We start from the raw sequence: 23,144 nt of genomic DNA, 5'->3' as shown, positions 1-23,144 counted from the left end.
ATATAGTTTCATTGTTTGACAGCACAATCATCAGTGTATTTTGGATTCATGACAATTTGTGTTTTCAGATAGCGTCGTGAGCTTGTAGATCGGCTGTTTTTGGCTACAGTTCTCAGAATATGGACACTAGGGTTCAAGTTGTTAATATGAAAAGGATTGGAAGATTTGGACAACCCCCTGTAGTAACTCTGAGGACCCCCTAGGGGTCCTGTACCCCTTGTTGAAGACCCCTGGTATATACAATAAAGCTACTTATTTTAATGAATTAAAGGTTATTTTGACCGGTCTCCCTACTCTTCCATTGACAAATTTCGATCCTGATGCAGGGTAGGATACTACTTTACAGATGGCCGTAGATGCTTAGCTGTAGTTCGGACATTGGAATTTCCTTTGAAAGCGTGTTTTTAGCAATAGTTTTGAGTGTCATAATTTATCGGTGTATTAACAGACAAAGATGTACGGTAATGCCATAAAAAGGCTCCTACGCTAAGTAGGATAGGGTACACAATTAACAAATAGCAAACAGTGTGTGTGAGTGTACAGAACTTCCATGACCATTATACAAACATTTGAATTTGAAAGGTTCTCAGTCCAAAGTTCCATATCTGAATAACCACAACAAAATAACACAGATACAATCTCATAAAAGCTGTGTAACTGTGTAACCTTATTTGTTTCAATATGAGAACAGTTATTGTTGGTATTTGTAACAAACCCTAATTGGCAGAGCTAATAACAGTGCCCCCCTCTGGCTAGCTGACTTGTTAACTGACTGCTTCAATGGTCCTTGTTCAGTGAACAGGATATGGTACAGTTATTCCATTCATCTGCGCCAACTTTAGTAGGAATCTAAAGAGAGTCTGAGGCTGAATCGAATTTAACTCCACATCTAAGTTTACATACAAAGGGTTGTGTATTGAATTTAACTCCACATCTAAGTTTACATACAAAGGGTTGTGTATTGAAGTAAAATAGTGTGAGAATAGCCTGCATTTAAAAGTGATCACAGATTCGTAGTAAAGAAATTGGAATTGGGGCGTTAATGCACCACTAACCACTTAAGCATGTGGTTAGCAAGGGCCTGAGCAACAATCAACTCCGCTCCTGTCACCCTTCACTGAATATTTCAAATTTAAAAAAATAAAAATAATAATAATAATAAAATTAAAAGAAATCTGAAATTCCCTAACATGAAACATGAGCACAATTAAGTCTTATAAAAAAGACCTATTAAATAATGACTTTGCACCCTCAAAACTCTACACAGTAATGTCCAATTCAACAATGAAAGTGTAAATTAATTAAAACACATTAATTAATGAACATATTTTTTACTATGCAAGTGTCAGTCTATGTCATCAAGAGAACCACAACAATCTAAATTATACCTGATTTATTAACTGGTCGCCACTGAGCACCGTTTGAACGTTTGACCTTCTAACACAGCTCATGACATTATGTTGACATTTACAGTAATCCCTCCCATGGCTCCTAATCCCAGTAGCTATGGACTACCCTGGCCATCCTCTGAGCTCTAGTTCTCAAACTCTTTCATGTCAGAATTGTTCATTTTGTTTCTATTTGGCCACAGGCCCCCATATGAAAATATTTTTTGTCCCATTCAAGATTTGTGAAACTATAAGTTTGGGGTGCGTCACACTGCCGATCCGACCGATATGCCCATTATGGAGATCTCTGTATCTGTCAGTCCTAGTCCATTTCATGCCCATATATGGAGATCCCTGATGTCATCAGTATATTACCATATATGGGCATTCCCCCTTTTGTGCCCATATATGGAACTGACTCATTTGTTTGTGCCTGATGCCATGATGATGACAAATTGAAGTTAGCCAACAGACTCCATATTTGGACATAACTGCATTGAGAATTCTTTATTGCGACCGTCAGGGAGCAGTTTACTATGAAAACCTCCACCGGCCGTCCGTCCGTCACACGTCACACCTTTGCCCTGCTCATATCTCCGCATCAGTATGACATCACACCACATGTGTACACAAACTTTTGTGTACGTTGCTGTGGCAACAGTCTGTTGTTGCTGGTTTGTTAGTGTACGTTAGCAACCACCTTAGCAACCATGGTTTTACCCTAGCAACCAACTGTTTACCCTAGCAACCAACTGTTTACCATAGCAACCATGTTTTTTTACCCTAGCAGTTAGGGATCTCCATATATGGACATGAAAGGGATTCTGTTAGGGATCTCCATATATGGGCATAAAAGGGATTGTATCCCAGATGATGCCCTGTTAGGAGATCCACACTAACTAACAGAATCCATATATGGTCCTACCGACAGCTGCTATAAGCCAACCCTGGCGATAAGGTCTGAGTCGAAGAAATGCTTCTTTCCTGGTATAAGGGTCATTTGTGTACGGTGTGATGTCATACTGATGTCAGCAGTGTGACAGGAGATAAGCGACCATTGGTCGCTTATCTCCCGATTAGGGAGTCTTACTGGTATGGTATTTCTGAGTCATAGTGACATGCGCGTGATGACGTTGTCCGCCAGCCTTTCCTCCCGTTAGCCAATTTTAATGTAGGATAGGATCATTTTTTTCTTTTTCATTTATTTCAAGACTTTTTAAAAATAGACCTACAAGCTTCACATCTTGTGAGCTTATATTGACTATTTTCAAATATCTTATGTATTAGCGTTAAAGTACTGATTTTAACTATAACTACAGTAGCAAAATTAACTCATTTAGCTTAGGACCCCTTCCGGGACCCCAGTTCTTGCTGCTCTCTCTGCTGCACTGCATTCACCACAGAGAGACAGACAGAGAGAGAAGACAAAGACCACTGTGATATTCAGACAGGTCAATGACACCATGCTGTAGACTGACAAGTCATGCAGCCATGGAAGAGCTGGTTGATTGTCACACACAGCGGATGGCATGAAGTCATGCCTGAGTATGAATGCACAGAAGCCCGAGTGTGAATGCACACTTTGCACAGTAAAAAGTGCTGATTTAAATGTTCAAAAATGGCAGAATTTGGTGATCTACAGCAATGCCATGAGCTTGGAGATCGGCTATTTTTAGTGTAACAGCACTGTATGATGAAAATGGTCAAGTGGTTCGTGCAAAAACAAAAATAACTAGAAGCAGTGCTCTTCCGAGCACAGGTCTCCACCAGGCCACACAAATCAGCCTGTTATAGCGCCACCATGAGGCTGATTTAAAAAATGTGGGGCAGAGGTTCTGAATTAGCATCCAGGGAGTGTGTGTGCTCAGTTTGGCAGCGATCGGGCCAACGGCGCCGGAGATTAGCTGGTAACAACCAGGCCACACAAATCGGCCTGTTATAGCGCCACCATGAGGCTGATTTGAAAAATGTGGGGCAGAGGTTCTAGATTGGCATCCAGGGAGTGTGTGTGCTCAGTTTGGCAGCGATCGGGCCAACGGTGACTGAGATTAGCTGCTCACAAACTGCGAGGACGCACGGACGCATGCACGCACGGACGGACGGACGGACGGGAAAACATACTCTCCCTCAGCCTTCGGCTGGTGGAGACAATAAAGTCCCTCCCCTGCAGTATCTCCGAGGCCACCCTAGGGGTCCCAGACCCCCGTTGAAGACATCTACTATAGACTGATTTCCTGAGCGCTCCCCTGTAGAGAGCACCACAGCCAGTGGAGGAGTAGAAGTAAAATAATTAAAAATGGGAAATACTCAAGTAAAGTACAAATACTCAAAATTGTACTTAAGTACTGTACTTAAGTAAATGTAGGCTACAAGTTACTTTTCTGGTTTTCTGGTGCCACTAAAGAAATGCAAAGTTTTATGGTCATGATTCACCAGGATCCTGGATGGCTTGATTCTAGGCTTAAAATAATCTATTTCAATATTTTTCTAAATCTCTATGGGAAAAATGAATGGCCGAGATTTTTGTGGCACCTGAAAACCACGCCCAATGCTTATAGGGGGTTCCAAATGGACCCTTACGGGTCTGTGACTCAGGGAGAGTACAAATAGCAGCCATGAAGTCCACATACCAGCTCTGACAGTGTGATAAACCGGTTCCAGAAACTGTTCCAAATGTGATGGATCTGTTCCATCTGTTCCATCAGTGCTGCTGTAGTGTACCACCAACAGCGCATGCCATGGTGGGCGGGGCCTGGCTTCCAGAACACAGGTGTTCTGTGGCAGTATGAAATGCAATTCGCCTGTCAGTGTGTGTATATTTGGTTACTTCCTGAAAGTTGAAAGCCTCCGAGTCAAAAGGTACAACTGAAATAATGACATCATAATATCAGCCCCTCCCCTTTTTACCACACAACACTGTGGGTGTGGCTAACTTCAGTTGGGTCACCATAAAACACAATTTTAACACTTTCTGTACACTTTTTTGAAACAAATCTTCAAGTATAATCATAAAGCCTGATGATTATGTTGTAGGGGGGAAAATATTACTGCACTCCATCTTTCTCAGGGACACTTCCGACATAGACCTGGACCGGAGCAAAATACCCATTAAAGGACAACTCCACGATAAATAACATCTAGGCTCATTTTCCTTCTTATATTGATCCCAAATGACCTATTAGGGTCTATTAGGCAGAAATGCCCCTGTTGTCCCGTTTTCCCAGCAGCCCTCATAGAATAGATTGGAGCCCATAAGCTGATCACTTTAACATTTATTTTTATTTTTTTTCATGAATGGGTTAGTAGTTGTCTTTACAAACACATCCATGAACCTTGGTTGTCCCACAAGAGCCACCACAGGCTCATAAAGCATTCGGCAATCAAATCAAAGTGCCAATCAAAGTGACTGTACTGGCCAATCACAGTGCATCATTTCTGGGACTTGGCAAAACACCCAACAGAATAACATTAGTTTAGTAGAGTGTTGGCCAAAAATGGCATAAAAGCGATCATTTGGGATCAATATAAGTAGGAAAATGATGCCTAGATGTTATTTAGTCTGGAGTTGTCCTTTAATGGGTAGAGAGGCCACCTGGTTTGATCTATTGTTCATATACTTTTATCAGTGCAAAAAGTCAAATGATCTACAATTATACACATTTAGTGTGATAAATGTAAAGGGTGTAGTAGGCGGCTGCTAGGGCAAGATCAGTGAAGGACAAGGACACTCTACAGAGTCCAGTGAGGTAACCAGGACACTCTACAGAGTCCAGTGAGGTAACCAACAAATCTGTATGACAAGTGGTCCCGAAGTTATAAACTATAAAACACTACCAAACAGACCAATCAAGAAAGGGGCAGGGCAAAGTTACACCAATTAACCACAATGATTCTCAATCTTGTGCAATGACGCGACCCAAATGTCTGTGCAACCATAGATTGGTTGTAATAATAGTTTAATTCATGAACTTTGTACCAGACTTAAGGACAAGGGGTACAAGAATGAAGTCAAGCGTTCATTATGTTCATCAGCACACCATACAGTAGGAATCAGCTGCGATTTTTGCTTGCATGAAACAGAAGACTGTTGAGAAGTCTGGTAACCACAACACCAAAAGACGAGGAGGAAAGTGACTTGCCTAGAATGGGAGAGGGGGCAGCCCTTCATGGAATATGGGGGTACGATACCCAAGTTGTGGCGCTTTCCGTAAACATGAGGGGGGGGGGGGGCTAAAATGGAAGTGTCATGGACACAGACGTCACCATAAGATTAAGTCAATGAGAGGACTCATGGCTATGGCTATGGTTGATTCTATCATCTATAAATCGAATTCCCGTAACCGTCCAAATGTCTGTATCTTTTATGCTCATACATAGCCACGTCTGTCTGTCTACGTCCATTTTATACCCATTAAGGAGATCCCCGATGTCATCAATGACATCATAGTAATGACATAATCGACTAGCCTCCAAGTTCTATGGCAAAGGCAGTGGGTACTCTGATGAGTACGAGTAGTAGCCTACAACGGTTAGGCAAACGATAAATGGCAAACGGGTAGGGCATGCATTCCTAACTTGCATCAATCCGTTGGTCACCGGCCTAGTTATCGTAAACAAGAATAACATTGTGCTTGCTTCTCACAAAACAAGTCATCACTAGATCTGTGTGATAACGACATTACTTACATTAAGAGCACTGAATAGAGGGTATGCGCGTGACATCAGATCATACCCGGAGGTTATGTGGGAACGCCTACCGAGTGGCAAAAAAACTACTTTCTGGCCTTGACAGCCCATACATCCAAACACTAAAGTCCTATCTGATTACATTAGACATTAAACTCACTTTGCCATTCACTTTATGCATGCACATACCCTCCAATATGTCAATAAACTTTTGATTAGTTATTATAACATAGCTAGTACAGAATCTGGAATATGATGCAAAAATATCATTCATATTAGCTGGCATTACCAAAGCATCGTCATGCCTGAAATGATCTCTTATTTTCTGCAAGGCCCTGACACCATTTATGGTCAAATAAGTTCCCAGTTAAGCAGCATTTAGGCCCCCCCCCCCCCCCCCCCCCGCCCCGCCACACACTTCCAAATCAAAAATGTCCTTTCACATTATTCCGTGTAGATCAAAAGAGATGAAATGAGAGGTACAAGGTAACAACCCATTTATTTAGTGATACATTCTGCAAACTAGAAATTTTATTCAAACTTCAAAGGCTAAAAAATGAAAGAAAGGAGGGGCGGATATTCTGGGAGGAAGGAGAGAAACGCATCAATTCACAAGCGAGGAATGCAATTTGTTCAATCGACAACACAAATAGTACAATTTAGTTCAGGGAACAAAGCTTTTTTAAACATTTTTTTTTCTGTCATTCCTTTGGAACTAGAACATAATACAAAATATACAGTTATTGAACTTTGTAAAGTCACTCACAGAGGCCTCTGAGAAGCATTTGAATCAACATTGACAATACTTATCTACAGCACTCTAAAGCTATTCTTGAATGTATTCATATGTAGCAGACATGAATGTATGCGCGCACATTTTTGAATGCTTACAAGGTTACCAATATTGTTAAACACTTGCATTTTGTTAAATTATGACATCATCTGCTGGAGTGAAAAAAATAATAATATGAGTAATATTTTAACAAGGTAACATGGGGAGGGGGGTATACATACCAGCAATGGGTGAACATTTGTACCATGTGACTACCAGCACAACATGTCACTATGTCGATACTTTAAGAACCCTACATGGAAGCCAGTTTTTTATCTATAAGAAAGTAATGTCTAGTAGAATTACTCCTCATAGTGGTCCATTTAAGTACTTTAGGGGGTAACATTAGATTAGGTAAGGCAAATCGGTGAGCTTATTAATGAGCTGAAAAAGTCAGCAACGTGAGGCTCAGGTCTCCCTGGAAGGAGACGCGTAACCCACCACTGCTAAGGGTCACACAGTAAAACGCCACAACTGAGGTACATTAATATGTACAATAGGGCGCAAGTGTTAAAATCTCTTTAACTTCAGCCAGGTACACCTCTGTACATCAATATACAGAAACCTAGTTCCAGGCAAGCAAAGGTAACCCTGTAAATAGCTTTATAATAGTTTCCCCCCTACAATAACATACTTTTGTGAAAAATAAAAAATAAACTGATTATACAGACGATCAGTGCATATGACCATTGTCATTGAATCACACCTAAATATCTCACATTTCTAGAACCCTGAACCTTGATACAATTCTAGATCTTTGTACTAAATGAATCACAAAAGTAGATCAGTTGGTGAAATTACATGAGCAAGGGTGTTTGGGAGCATTCTTTTAGAGGGGTACTATCTTATAAGACAAGGTCAAGTTGACAAAATAGGCTATAATTCGCAGTGGTCATTTAAATCACAATTTCATATCAGCACACTTTAATCCAGTACTGTACGTCAACAAAATGTAGAATTATTCTGCCCAAATGGATCAATCTTAAAGAACACAAGTTCTAAAGGCTTTATGACCCGCTCGATTGTGTCAGTTCTGGAGGGAGGGGAAAGGGCGTCCTATGTATGTTATGAGGTATGGTAGTTTTATGAAACTTTAATAAATACGGACGGCGAGATGTTTGGAGTTCAGTTTTTTTTTGTCTGCTTTTTAAACGGGTGGGGTGCATGTGATTATTAAATTATATATTATAAAAGAAAAACTCCTATACGGGTCAAACCACTGCAAATAACATCCCATACAAAAACAATATTCACCTTTTTCATTTTCAGAAATAAAAGTTGTGTAGCAGAAGTTATTTTGATTAATCAAATCTGTATAAAAGCACAACACAATATAAACCAGCATCATTTCAGGGCCATATCCTGAATTGCAGGATTACTAAGGGGAAGTGCAGCTTTAGCAAAGACCCCTGACATAGATCTAAAAACAGGAGATGGCCCCCAAGTTGCTAAGTGTATGCGTGTTCTTCGTTTAGTTTGCAGAAAGAATTGCATGCCATGTTCTGCTTAAATGTTATTCACACCTAGCAAGTTAACAATAATAGGTGCTGCAAACTGGTAGACAACAGTGACAATAAGTGACCTGACTTACCAAACACAAGCAATCCAGCGCAAAAAGGTACAGCTTTACAGATGGCATAGAAATGTTTTACTTATCTAAAATAAAAATAAAAAGAGCAATTTTGAAATATACCGATAGCTTTCTTTCCAATCTGAGGTTATTGAAAAGACTGAATCATTTGCTGAGAATAGTTGAGAGCTTTTCATTGTTTACTTCATGTAAATAGATAGGCATATTCAAAAAATAACATACCCACAGTAATGTGGCCTATATTCCATCACTCCAAAAAGACTGGGATTAAAAATAGATATCGTCTACAGCAGTTAAATTATTAGTACACACTGCTTTGTAATTGCGGTTCCTCTTGACTTAATGGGTAAGAGATAAGCAGGGAGACCAAGGATTGATGGAGAGAAAAAATAAGGAATCACGTATTTTGTTTCCTCATTTTGAATTACAAGAGGAACCGTTAACGATTTCAAGTGGATAACCACTTCCACAACACGTCCGTTGGTCTAATGAGCCAATAAATTATGACCATGCTGTTACATATATTTACAGTAGTGTGACTATTTGAAGCTTTTCAAAGCAACAAACCATCTGCATGGAAAGTTCAAAATCAAATAAAATCCCACCCTCAGGGCCAGACATATTCTTAAACCTTTGCAGGTTATATACTGTAATAAAAGGTCATTCATAGAAATAAGAGGGTCTAGTGGTATTTGGCCCACTGTGCCATAAAACAGAATCGGTTCATTCAGGATATAAATCAATCTCAACAGAAGTTATGTGTACTGCAAAATAAACAAAAGAATAAAAAAGACAATCATTACATTTCATTGGGCCAATTATAGTAAAAGTTAGGATTGTCAATTGTATAAAGGAATTATATATTTAGTCCACTACTTTGTGTTACATAAATAAAACTGAGCAGAGTTCAGAGGGAGATTAAGAAGCAAAAAGGGAAAGTTTTCTATACCTAGAATTTTCAACTCTTAATTAACATCCAAAGACAAAACAGAACATTATCTTGTCCACTGCAAAAACTAACTCAGGCGACATCATTTATTCCTTGATAGTTTAAGTCAAAAATATACACATACATAAATTTCAAACAATGCAATTTTAAACAATGGAAGAAAATAAATCTGAAATAAAAATGTCTCTTCAAGAAATATACTGTATCTACTGTGTGTTAAATACAGATTTAGTCAGTGACTATTCATCTTTTAAAAGAAGGGAAAAATTAACTGCAAGTCAACTCAGATCATTCACTATAGCAGCAAACCGTTTTGTGCTCTGACTTCTGGTGTGGTGGGGAGGTTTCTAAGCAGAGCGCGCCACAACATGAAGGGAGTAAAAAGGTGCTATACAACCAGGAAACCTTGATACATCTAGTGGATTTGATCTTGTTTTGAGTCAACAAATAAAGACCATTTAAAAAGAAGAAACACCTTTAAGTTGAGAGACATCTCTCAACTTAGCTAACCAGACAGGGAGCAGGCGCATTCCTCCAAAATAGTCAGTGCTTTAACCGTTCAAATGAAGTAAATTAGCAGGTAATGTTAGCGGCTATGACCTAAAAATTATATCTGTACCAAATACAAAATCTGAATATTGTGAAGAAAAAAAACAAAAACAAAAAAACTTGGCATAGGAGGTCATAAAGCTAATAGCATTCAAATCATATGGCACCCATGGTGGGCATTGATAATAATGTATCTTCAGGAAATTATATCAAAGGTTGTGTGGATAAACTAGTCGAGATGCTGACTAGCTATAAAACATATGGGTAAATTGAACTACTTGTTATCTTCTGACATTACAATATATATATATTTATATATATATATACCTTTAAGTTGTTCAAATAGCATTAAGACTAATTTATATGTTGTTGCGTAACACCTAATTCGTATCTTATATTCGCCGAGCAACACCACGCGCCAAAATATAAATTAGGCTTTACACATGTAAACTGTTATCCAACATTTTTGGATTAAGGAGTAAAGAGAGCCTCTTGTGTTGATATAGAAAAGATGGCTGGGTGGACAATGGTTAAGCAATGGGGGAGCAATTCCCTTGATCTCCAGCCTGGGTTGGTTTGCTATCTGAACTACCATAGGCATTTAGCAAAGTTTAATTTATGGTTGCACATACAGATCTACCTCTACAGAAATGCACACCTCTTGCACGGACACACACACCCACACTCTCGCACAGACACACACAGAAGCACACTTGCAATTACATGTCTATTTGCACAGACAAACATGGCAAGCGTGAACAGGTTTTTAGATGAGCATCACCTTCAAACCTCAAACTCTCTGGGAACTCCTTTTTCATCTGCCTTAAGATGAAATTGATTTTTTTCTTTTTTTTCTTTTTCATTTCACTCTTCCAAAATGACAGAAAAAAACATTTTGCTGTTATTACTTGAGCATGTAAAAGAAAAGATCACTTACAAAAATAAAATACAAAAAAGAAAAACAGAAAAGAAATTATTAAAATAATTAGGATTTGAATGGTTTGATATATTGAGCTTACTGTGCTGTCAACCTATACAATTTACCCGTTTCTTAAGGAGCAAAGACCAACTAAAAAACAAAAAAGCAGTATAGAGAGGAAAAATGTAGCGCCTGGAGGACAACAGTAATATTCACTGAATAGACATTTGTTAGAACTCCAGAAGAGCAGGGTGGTGGAGGTGGTGGTTTGGGGGCAGATAGTGCATAAAAGGTTCTTTTCTTTTTTTTAATTTTTCTTTTTTTAACTTAAAATCAAGCTGCATTAAATACAGGCTGTTTGTACAGGACAATTGCACTTCACAAAAAAGAAAAAAAAAACAGAAATATACAAACACACAAGGAAATGTGAATCAAATTAATTACAGCAACAAACAAAACAGAAGGGGGAAAAAATCATCTTTAAGCTGATTAAAAACTAACAAACTGAAAACCCGGTGAACTCACTCGTTATGGATTACTATAAGGGAGAATATTAAGTATTATGTTGGATGAACATAAAAAGGGGAGACAAAATGGTTGAGGATCCTTAACTCCACCGATGCCGCACTATTCCAGGTGTGTGCACGCAACTCCTCTTCTTCCTCGCATCACATTCCCTTCTTAGAAACCAAACGCTCAGAGTGGCGGAGAGACTGACTGCTGAGCGGAGCTGCTGTGGGGTCTTGAGAGGGTGGCGGTTTGTAAACTCTATGCTGTGTTAGTGGTTGGGGGGGTTGTGTTACCACATGTCATCTGTGGACGCCGAGTCCTTGACAAAAGAGAGGAAGGAAAATCCCTTCAGACTATGGGTCTAAATCCAAGTGTTCTGAGTCAAAACATGGATAACAGCATGTACTACATAAAATTGAAATAGCATTTCAAACGTACAAAACAGAGATGTTTGAGAATCAAAACATTCTGACCAAATCTGATGCCATCCATTATATCTCAACTGAAGAGTTGAGTAAAGCATCATCAATTTGCCATCCATAATATCGGAACTGAAGAGTTGAGTAAAGCGCCATTATTTTTGCCAGATGTACTGTACCTACCTAAGAACTATGCATCTACAGTATATGAATGCAGTGTCAAGTTTGTTCCAGTGTACAAGTGTCCAAAAGTAAACTGATCAGTAAACAGTATCTCTCAAAAGTGAAGACCCTTTAAAGTAGTGTTTCTCAATGAGGCGGTACCGCCCCTAGGGAGCATTCAGACAACGCTGGGTAGCAATAAAAGCAAGCAATAAGGTATTGAGTCCCTCTTGCATATTTGAAGGCTAGGACCAATGAGCAAACTGTCTCAATACTGCTGCTATTGTTTTTTTCTCTCATTATTTCTTTGTTGTTGTATACAGTGTATATGATCATTATTATCATTACAATGAATGCTGCTACGTCTGAGGAAAACATGTCTCTCATGTGCTCATACATAAGATGTAACAATAAAGAAACCTTGAACCGTCATAATTGCATTATCTTAAGTTTGTACAGGTGGAAGTATGGCTGGGGCGGCTACTAGGCCTGACGTGCGTCGTACGGTGTCACTGAAAACTGCATTAAAGATTAAAGTATTTTCAAACACCATCATGGAGATCATTAGATTGGAACTAAAGCTCTTTCTCGAACCTTCGTTAGACGCATCATTCCTTGTTAGATCTTCTCGGCTGCACCATTGGAGTTGCAGGATTTGGTATGTCACTAATTTCAGTGCAGCCAACATTATGTAAAGATTTATTTTTCAGTTCCTTATTCAGCAGCTAAAAGGTTTCTCATCAATACTATCCATTATCCATGTCTGACAATGTCCTAGCAGTGCTGGGCAAAAAAAAAAACCCCACTATTTTCAATAGTTTGTTGACAAATGCAGTGGATTCAGCAGGTCTTTGTATGAAATTGCATAATAACCTTGGGGGTAATTTTAACTTGCAATTTATCAAAAAAATGGTATAGTAAAAATTATTGATGTTACGTGACTACAATATAAGGTGCACTGAATAGGATCCTTTGTGGCGATTAGCAAACGGCAGCTCACTTGAGCACAGTCCATAATACTCTTCTGGGTTTTACAATGGAACCATTTATAAGGATGCTTTTTGTTTGCTACCTGCAAAATGTATAATTGTAGCAGTTGTTTTACACTAAAATAATAGAATGGTATGCCAGGCCTATTATAGGCTATACAATTCTAATTCTACAGTTCAAATAATGACTGTTTCCTAAATTATATAAGCCACACAATAAAACAATGATTTTCAGAGCAGACAGTTCGCCTACATTTTTATTGGATGTGGACATCGGATAGGTAGGCACTGGCCCAAGAAAGGTTAAGATTGAGAAACACTGCTTTAAAGAGAAACAATCACAAATTTAAACATTTCATTTGCAGACAACAACTGTCTCTGAAATGACACCAAAACTGTGATGTGTGGTCCCCTTTTCCCGCAACCTCCATTGTTGGACTTGAGGGTGCCAACTATCATGTACACACCGAGTCGACAGCCGCCTCTTTTCACCTGAAAGTAAGGAATTTCACGCCATCTCCCAGATCCCCTCCCTGCTGTACAGGCACCATGACCAACTGGTACGAGTGCAGCGACAAGGACACAATCTCCTGCCAGCTTCCCACCCATAGACACTGCCAAATGCCAATTGTGTTCACTGGAGCACCCAGCCAAGCCAGAGGTATCGCTGCCAGGTACTGAACCAGGGTCTCTGTGTGGTGCTTAGTGAGTGAATTTTGTTTTTATAAGTACTATACTATGGTAATAATCATCAATGAAATTAAATAAACACCAGTAAGACGCCTCAGGGCGACATGCGACCTCGCCCTATATGGGCATTACTAAATATGGGCATTCCCAGATAATATTGATGACATTGGGACAGGGATCTCCATATATGGGCATACAAGGTATGTTAATTAGTAAAGCCATTGATGACATCGGGACAGGGATCTCCATATATGGGCATAAAACGACAAGGACGTAATTAATTAAAAGTGTGATCTGGGAATGCCCATATATGGGCATGTTCTGACATCACATTGTCGACTATATATGGGCATAAAATATATGGGCATAAAAGGGACATCAAGCCAGAGTGTGATGTCAGAGTGGCAAACCACTCTGTTAAGAGTGGTTCCCCTGACATCACAGTGACATCAGAGCATGATGTCAGAGAAAAAAAAACATAGAACCATACACAAACCCATAGAACCATAGACTGTAAAAATGTGTACTGACTGACTGACTGACTAACTGACTGACTGACTAGCTGCGACATTTCTCATGGTATACTGCGACCTTCAGTCGCAATAAACAGCGTAGGTGATTCTCTTCAAGCAATGAAATATTTAGTAGCATATACCATATGTGCAAAGAAATAGATGGAAAATAGCCAGTAAATTCCTCAATGTAAATGTAACTGACATTTCACTAGGAGGATTTCTTTTTAAACAGTTAAGAAAAGGTTCAGTGAAGCCAGCAATGTCCAGTAAAGTCAAATCCAAAACTTCCAAGTCCTAGTGGTAGTTAGAGCTGCCAAAGAATATTCCATGTTGTGAATAGTGAATGCAATACTATCTGATAAAAGCCAATAATTAATTGATATACCAACATGTTTAGAGATGTGTGAAGCTGTAGCTGGATCCAGCAATTGGATGGATTTGCTTATGCAACTACATGTTCAACTTCAAAGTTAATGGACCAAGGAGCAAGCAGCAGACCCTCTGGCCTAACAAATTATTGGGCTGCACTCTGTTAGCATGTGTCTATATGTAGCCACGTGAGTGGTACAACTCTTCCAAATTTGATTGGTGATCTCCAACCATGTCATGGAGGCCAACAGAGTGTATGGAGGATTTCATTTCAACAGAACACTACACCTGGTGATTTCACTAATTGGCTCCCTCTCTATGAAGGCATTTTAATTAGTTAAATTACCTGGTGTAGTGTTCAGTGGGAATGTTAACCCTCATACACTATGCACCTGCTGAAACAAGTGGACACCAAAAGGCTAAGGCTATTATTGGACCAAGCGAGAATGAATTCAGGAAAAGCATGATTCCTTAACCCAAGAATGGTCCTAATATAAATAGTACTCCTTTAAATGTCCTTAAAGATTTTCCTGCTTTAAATAAGTGGTTCTCAAACTGTGGGTCATGACCCCCAAGGGGGTCCTGAAAAAGTACCAAAATGACAGACTAACAGACTAGAATGTAAACAAAGTGTCGGTCCGACAATGGCCAAAATGATTATTTTATCATTATTTTACGCTTTTTGTGGTCATTTTTGAATTGAAAAACATATACTGTATGAAGCTTATTTTTTTTTATAAAATATTTTCGAAACATTATTTTTATTTTAACATCCGTTTTTCAAGAAAAAGTTGACTATAGCTCCTTTAATACCGCTAGAATAAAAAAACAAACAAAAGACCATTACTTTGTCAAAATGAATCTACAAACTATACTATAAATACTATAAAAATTATCAAACATTGGCCAAACTGTTAAATATTATCCAAGAAAAAATAAATAAAAATAGCCGATCTACATGCTCACAATGCGAGACATTGTGAGCTTGTAGATACTAAGATAGTCTATTTTAACAATACGTACTGTATCTGTGGAACCGAGTCAAACAAAATGTAATGCTTATTTTCATTCCTACAGTGTTGAGTATTTGTCAGGGTGGGGGATCCCCAGTTCAACTTCAAATATGATTTTTCTTAGTTTGCAAAAGTTAATTGATTCCCAAAAGGGACATCACATTTGAAGACTAAAGAATTAGCCCTGGCGAGAGACTAAACAACAACAAAAAGTCAACTTGTTACAGCACCAAAAATCGATACTGATCTAAACAGCACTCACTTTGCTTCAATTTCTCTTTCATTTTACTATAAACTTTCCACTAGTTGTCAATAAAAGTACACCATGTTTTAGTGTATTTTGTGTTCTGGGAAAAAGACAGTGCTTCTGGAGAGGCAATTAGTCTTTAACCACCCTGAATGCGTTCTACATTGTTCCAAAAGGCAAGATGTCAGCTTCTTTCTATATCAGTTATCGAGACATAGTCAAGCATCTCTATTAACTAACTACTATTGTCCAAACCCAGGACCACAACACACCTCATAATTAAAGGGTCATCACAACTACTGAATTTAGACCTGTTCAACATCTGCTGGTTTTCAAATTAAGCATCTGGGCGGGGTTGCACCAGCAGTTACCAAGTTATAACGTAGCCTAGTTGTAACTTAAATGGCTTCTAAGTCAAGACTTACGCATTACTAAAATGTCAGGTGTTGCACCACACAAATTTGTTCTTACGTATCTCTAAGTAACAACTAAATATTTACACCACCCCTTGGGCAGCACTAAGTCTTTACTAAGTAACCTATCTATGGGAGTAGAGCAACCATTACTAAAACGTGGCAGACAGCATTATTTCGGCTATTTAATTAATTCAACAATGAAACGACCCATCTGTTTAAAACATAGACTACATTAAGCCCTATACATTTCGGCCATTTGAAAATAGCCGATCTACAAGCTCACGATGTGTCTGCTATTAATAGAGTATTTCTATATTGCAGGATTGATAATTTGAGTACTTTTCAACCACTGCATATACAGCACAACAGCGAATTGAACGGTGCGCTCTCTTCCCCTGTGTCTCCAAATATGCGCTGCCCTGCGTTACTTCACAACGGGGGAAAATGTATGAGGAATATAATTTGTGATACAATCCGTTTGCAGGGCAGTGCGCTGCGCAGGGATGCGCTCGCCCTGTGCACGGATATCAGTGACTTGTGTACATGCCAGTGGAGAGACGGAGGTCTCTGTTGACAAAAGACGATACAAGCTTTGTTTCCTTACTAGAAACAGTTCGTTTTCATTGGATTCGGGAGCTATGACGTCATTTTATGCGACTATACATTACTTTAGGAACAGTCTACGCATTACTAGTTACGTTATGCCTTAAGCAGTCGTGGTGCAACACCTGTTAGTAACTCACTTAGTTACAAACTAACTAGTAGTTACTAAGCCTCTAGTAAGGACTTTACTCCCTAACTTAGGGCAGAACTTACGCTCTGGTGGTGCAACTGGCCCCTGTTGAATAGTTAGCCATCAAATGCATGGCAATGACAACATTCAAATAAACTATTTTTTTCTATTGTATTGTATTGTAAAGGATGGTACCTCTTCACATTTCAAGCTTTTCAAGCTAGATGACTGACATCAGTCAAATCCAAATTGTTTATTACCCATTGTTAAGTTTAAATAAGCAATCATATGATATATGATAGCATTTGGATGGACCTCAATGAAATGACCCTTTAATGGATTCAGTAATAACCAAGCCAATAAAATAGCAATAAGCATAAGGTGTGTTCCAGCAAAACCAACTAAAGGCAGAGTCTGAAATGGGCTATCATCATGCACACACATGACTACCTTTTCAGTGAGTGTAAGTATTACATGAATTGATCTATTGCTGAATGATCAGTCTGATATGTACACAAATCTTAAGTCAAGTTTACAGTGCTCTCAAAATTGGTGACATACAGTATCATTCAATAGATCTTTCTTCAAATGGCAAAAACATCTGATGCCCAAGCCTTTAGTGTCATCAATACAGAAAGAGAATTATGTAAAATCACAGATGAGTGTCAATTTTCCAGAAAGTTACATGAGAATGAAGTAATGGCCCTTCTTCAGAACAGGATTGTATTGTAATTAATTTGTTGAAATGAAATGGGATGACAATATTCTGTATATGGACGATGAAGACGGATGCAAAAACAAAAAATATGTACAACTACAACATTGTTCTTTTCTGCCATCAACAAACTGATCCCCGACAAGGACAAACTGGCATTTCTGGCACCAAAACTTCACTTAGGCCCATTGTTCAATCTATGAGGGTGCCTCCATTGAAACACTAAGACACCTTTAGATTTTTTTCCGTAAAAAATAAAAAAAAGATCAGTTCACACGAAGCAGTGGGATTTTATCTTATTTACCCTTAATTTCATATATACACTATACAATATAAAATAATTTCCATTACATTAGCACAATAATATGCAAACATCCCTCCTTAATACTATTCATTAATCGCCACCGTTAAGAGAACAAGAGCCGAGTTTGAATATAGAAAGTGTGGGACATGGAAACAAGGATGGGTTCATTATATGGATTTCTAGGCAGATTAGGAACCCAGGTGATGTAAAAGGAGGTAGGGCTTGAGTTGTAATTATAGCACCAGACCGGTTTCTCATAGCGTTCTTTGACTTGCATAGTCAAACAATGAAGACAATTAATTGTATTATTACCTCTTGGTCAGTGCATCCTTATACGTGCATAGACAAGATAAACAGCTTTCAATTGTGATCAACTTTAAACTGAATGCTTTGACTTTAGAAAAAACGTGTTTAATTCAAGGAGGATTAAGTTACGCTTTGTCAATGCTGTACGTCACCTTGACTAAGAGGTCATGCAAAATACATAACACAGTCTCCACGGGTTCCTATAGTTCACATGCAAGTCAACCGATAAAGTTCATAGATTCTCCTGTTTTCTTTGTGACAAAGATAGTCTAATAAACCACTTAATTTGACGGAATAATCCCATCAATTTACTGTATTTCGTGACACCATAAATTGAAATAATAATGGAATTAATGCCAGTTTTCATTGTCAAGGACCAAACAATAAGTGACTGATGGTGTAAGCTTGGAAAGCACATCATCTCAATGGACCAGGAGAATAGCTTTATGGTCTATTTGTTTACATTTTGTTAATTCCCACAGTTAAGTTTGCCAATTTTGCACTACAAAAACTCATACATTACTTTTACAATTGAATATTATAGTTAACAATGTTATCAAAGAATTGCTTGCTGAATAACTGTAAAAAGTAATAATAAGTAAGAAAGAAAGAAACTTATCATATACATATATAAACAATTGTTATTCCTGTTATCAATCTAAAATTTTGCTTGTTGTGAGCTTGTACTGTAGATCTGCTATTTTGGAATATTTGTGAAAAAATAAAAACAATATTATCTTCACAATATTCAAAGAGGTATTTGACAAAATATGTCATATTTGATGACACCCAGTCCTAATCTGACCACAATTCAGGAAACTCAAACCTTAACACCCCGGATCACCACTAGACCAAAGCGTTATCGTCTTGCTCCACCGTGTTAAATATAGTATCGGCATGCATGGGATAATGTTAACACACACACACACGCACATTGTTTTTTGCATACACAAACAAATGAAACCTACAGAGAGTCACATTTTGCTGGTATACTTACTGTGTCATCACTTCGGTAGGGGTTAAGTTTGTTGTATACTGCTTCAATAACGCTTCGTCTGAGGAAATAAACATTTATCACAGGTTACATTTCCATGATCAGTGCTCAGATTAAGGCGCAACCAATTCTATAACAGTTAGAGATGTTAACGATCAATTGGCAATGGATCGGATCAGGCCGATCAAAGCGTGATCGGCGATAATCGGTGGTTTAGATCAAAAGGTAAATTCACCGATCCGATCGGTGCATCCGATCAACCAGCCGTTCAGTATGCCCACTTGAGGCCATTTTGGGTAGGGATGGTCCGATCAGGTTTTTTGGAACCGATCACCGAGCACCGATCACAAAAGTTTGATCACCCGATACCGATCAATCACTGATCCGATCAAGTTATTATTTATATTTTCTAAATGTTAATGTTTTAACTTTAATTCATTCATTCACTCATGAATTAATTTATATATTTGCCTTATAGTTATTTACCAGCATTACTATGTATTTATTATCATAGCAGTAACTAATTATTCCTTCAGCACTGTGGAAATCAATACCCCAAAATGGCCTCAAGTGGGCATACTGAACGGCTGGTTGATCGGATGCACCGATCGGATCGGATCGGTGAATTTACCTTTTGATCTAAACCACCGATTATCGCCGATCACGCTTTGATCGGCCCGATCCGATCCATTGCCGATTGATCGGTAACATCTCTAATTTTGGGGTATTGATTTCCACAGTGCTGAAGGAATAATTAGTTACTGCTATGATAATAAATACATAGTAATGCTAGTAAATAACTATAAGGCAAATATATAAATGAATTCATGAGTGAATGAATGAATTAAAGTTAAAACATTAACATTTAGAAAATATAAATAATAACTTGATCGGATCGGTGATTGATCGGGATCGGGTGATCAAACTTTTGTGATCGGTGCTCGGTTCCAAAAAACCTGATCGGACCATCCCTAATAACAGTTCTTTTACTAAACATGCATTTTGATAGGCCTCAAACATAAAAGGTCCCTTACTTGCTTGCCAGCTCTCCTCCAGGAGGGAGGTTTGGGATGCTCTCAGAGGTCAATGTCCGCATCACATGGACCAAATCTGGAACCCCTTCGTCACCTTGCTTCTTTAGGATCTCTGTTGGAGAAAAAAAATTATTTACTATCATTCTCAGCCAGGCCGGAACAGCTAGGGGCAGGGATTATGTTTTCTCCTCTGTGAGTCAGTCTGTTAACAGCTAATCTTGGGCACTGCTGGACGGATTGGCATGGATAGGGAACCCGACCTGGCGGAGATCTGCACTCAGAGGTGTTAAATGGTGCAGCCTGTTAGCTAACTGCTTGCTCCTCGTGAGACACAAGGGCCTGACGCGACAATTGTTGAATGGCGCATTGTGCAACAAAGGTGACAAAAATGTTTTGCAGAGGACCTTCGCAAATGATGTTGCGTACCTCTGGAAAGGTCGCAGAAAATGTTGCATACCATGATTGGTTGGGAAAGAAGTAAACTCTGTTACCATGGTGATGCACAAGACCATATTAACTTCCTTGTTTACATTTGCTTGGTGACGCTGCCGGCAAGTCGCAGACAGTATGAGTCCTCGTTCTCCTCAACACTCCGAAAGCTGTGGGACATTTAGTGCGATGCGTCGTTTGACATTTGTCGCTCAAAGCACAAATTGACCTTTAAGAGCCCAGATCCTGTCATGTCTCTCCCCGTATATCTACACCTTTCCTCTGTGTGATTTATTCCATGTGTTTTATATTTTTAACACTTTTTCTGCCAGGTAGTTTTTATAATTCAGAAATGCAAAACCGACAGCAATTTTCATGCTTCTACCTTATTTTGAAGGACCCACGGAAGTCACGGGCGTGACCACAATGTGTGTGTACACGCTGTTTGTAATCCATCAATCATGTCTTCTTTCATGCGGTAAAGAAACAATGCAACACTACGATCCGTTCTTTAGCTATGGTCCAATACACTAACTATTGTATTCGGTCAGAGATTTTTTTTGCCCAGATATGGAAATAACTGATGTCATAGTATTGAGGTCATAGATGATTAACTTCAGTTCATAGACTGATCCACATGGAAGCCACACCGTTATTAGAGCCTGTCTTGTTTAATTCATGATGAAAACCGTTTTACGACACCAAGTTTGCCCTGGGTCTTCCCAGTCTGTCCCATAGTCAAGCACTCCCATGTTAGTTCACCCTAAGGAGTATTTGGACAGGTTCTGGTATGATGCCGTTTTGACAATGCAACCACGTGACGTGCACCCAGTACAGCCCTGTGTATTTGCATTTCAGACAAATGTATACTGCAGGTGTAACCATTATTTTTTAACTGACAGAAATATTGATTAGATAAGGTCTAAGTTTATTCATCTATAAGCCTTGGAATAATATAAGAAAACAATATAAAGCTTCTTCATCTACCTTCTACTCTGCTCTCCAGGTATTTATCAAGCTCCGCCTCACGTTTCACAGCCTCAGGAGAAACCTTTGGTGCCCCTGGGAAGCGGATCAGCACCACACTCATATTGTCCCGACTTCCCTGTTCAGAGCAGAAAGAAAGAATGTACAGATTATGTAAATCAATTATACTGTAATCAATCAACGCTTTGTAATATCATGATCTGTTATGTGGGCATGGCATACCTTGTACAAGCAGGTGTCAACAATTTCATTGCAGACTCTTTCAAGATCATCCGTCACCTCTAGCCTGGACCTGACAAACTCGCACAATTCCTCGTTTGCCATGACATCCCAGATGCCATCACAAGCTAGCACAATGAACTCATCTTCCACCTCGGATCTCTCTAATGCATTCACCTCAGGCTCTGGAGAGACCAGCTGCTCCGTGGGGCCCTTTCCATGCACACACTTGTAGTCGAAGTCTCCCAGGGCCCGGGACACAGCTAGAGACCCATTAACTCGCTGGATCATGACTGAACCACCAGCATTTTGGATCCTCTCTTTCTCCAGTGGGTTGCTGGGCTTGTGATCCTGTGTGAAGAAGTGCACATTTCCACCTCGGGTGAGGAGGCCCCGGGAGTCTCCACAGTTGATGAAGTAGATATGGCTGGGCGAAATCATCACTCCTACTGCAGTGGAGCCACTGCGGTCCACACCGTGTTTCTTCTCAGAAATGGTCCGCATGTGTTCATCGATCTGCAGGAAGCCAGTGCGGATCCCGGTCTTCACACTTTCAACGTTGGGTTCCTCTTTCAGAGCATTCTGGAAGTCTGGGTTGCTGGTGATGTGCTCGAGCAGGTGCTCACAGCAGTACTTGGCCACCTGGGACCCAGCATGACCATCATAAACAGCGAAGAAGGACCAGGGGTCGAGACCATGGGGCAGACCAATTACAGCCGTGTGTGCATCCTCCATCTCAACCCTCCAGCCCTGCATACTGCTTAGACCATAGTGCAGGTTGTTACCGTCACCGTGGGTATTGTGCTTTTCCATCTTTGGCTTGTCCAAAAACGCCCCCATTATGCTGCTCGTCTCAAAACCTGAAAAACACATTAAAAGAAAAGTGTGTATATGAATGTGTATTGTGTATATGTGTGTATACATATACACAACAACAAACGACGCATCGCACTGAATGTCCGTGTTGAGGACTCATACTGTCTGCGAATGTAAAGGCAAATGTACACAAGGAAGTTAATTCTGATGTCAGAGACACCGAAGAATGAGGCCACTAAATCTCTAAGCTTAAGTAGCAAATATCTGCAAGTAGGGATTGGAGGATAACACATACAGCATAACTTTTCATTGTATATTTTTAAAAGGGTATTATTTTTTACAATTTTCCTATGCCTTGCACAG

The 23,144-nt window shown here is 39.3% G+C and overlaps 1 protein-coding gene across 2 annotated transcripts in view; it reads right to left on the bottom strand.

Moving 5' to 3' along the window:
* ppm1aa (protein phosphatase, Mg2+/Mn2+ dependent, 1Aa) overlaps positions 1 to 23,144 on the bottom strand; it is a 31,771-nt gene that overhangs the window by 6,962 nt on the left and 1,665 nt on the right. Inside the window, exons 2-6 of one of the 2 annotated variants that reach the window (XM_080750078.1) lie at positions 21,969 to 22,825; positions 21,747 to 21,864; positions 20,331 to 20,442; positions 19,300 to 19,357; positions 6,581 to 11,743 (exon numbers count right to left, since the gene is read on the bottom strand). In XM_080750078.1, the coding sequence (XP_080606204.1) occupies positions 11,714 to 11,743; positions 19,300 to 19,357; positions 20,331 to 20,442; positions 21,747 to 21,864; positions 21,969 to 22,805 (1,155 nt within the window). In that variant the 5' untranslated portion in view covers positions 22,806 to 22,825 and the 3' untranslated portion in view covers positions 6,581 to 11,713. Of the gene's footprint in view, positions 1 to 6,580; positions 11,744 to 19,299; positions 19,358 to 20,330; positions 20,443 to 21,746; positions 21,865 to 21,968; positions 22,826 to 23,144 lie in introns of those variants that run through there. The other variant, XM_080750077.1, reaches the window with a different exon arrangement.

The sequence above is a fragment of the Nannobrachium achirus genome (genome assembly GCF_963921795.1).
Source record: "Nannobrachium achirus genome assembly, chromosome: 20".
NCBI lineage: Eukaryota > Metazoa > Chordata > Actinopteri > Myctophiformes > Myctophidae > Nannobrachium > Nannobrachium achirus.
This window is presented reverse-complemented; position numbering and strand designations above follow the sequence as displayed.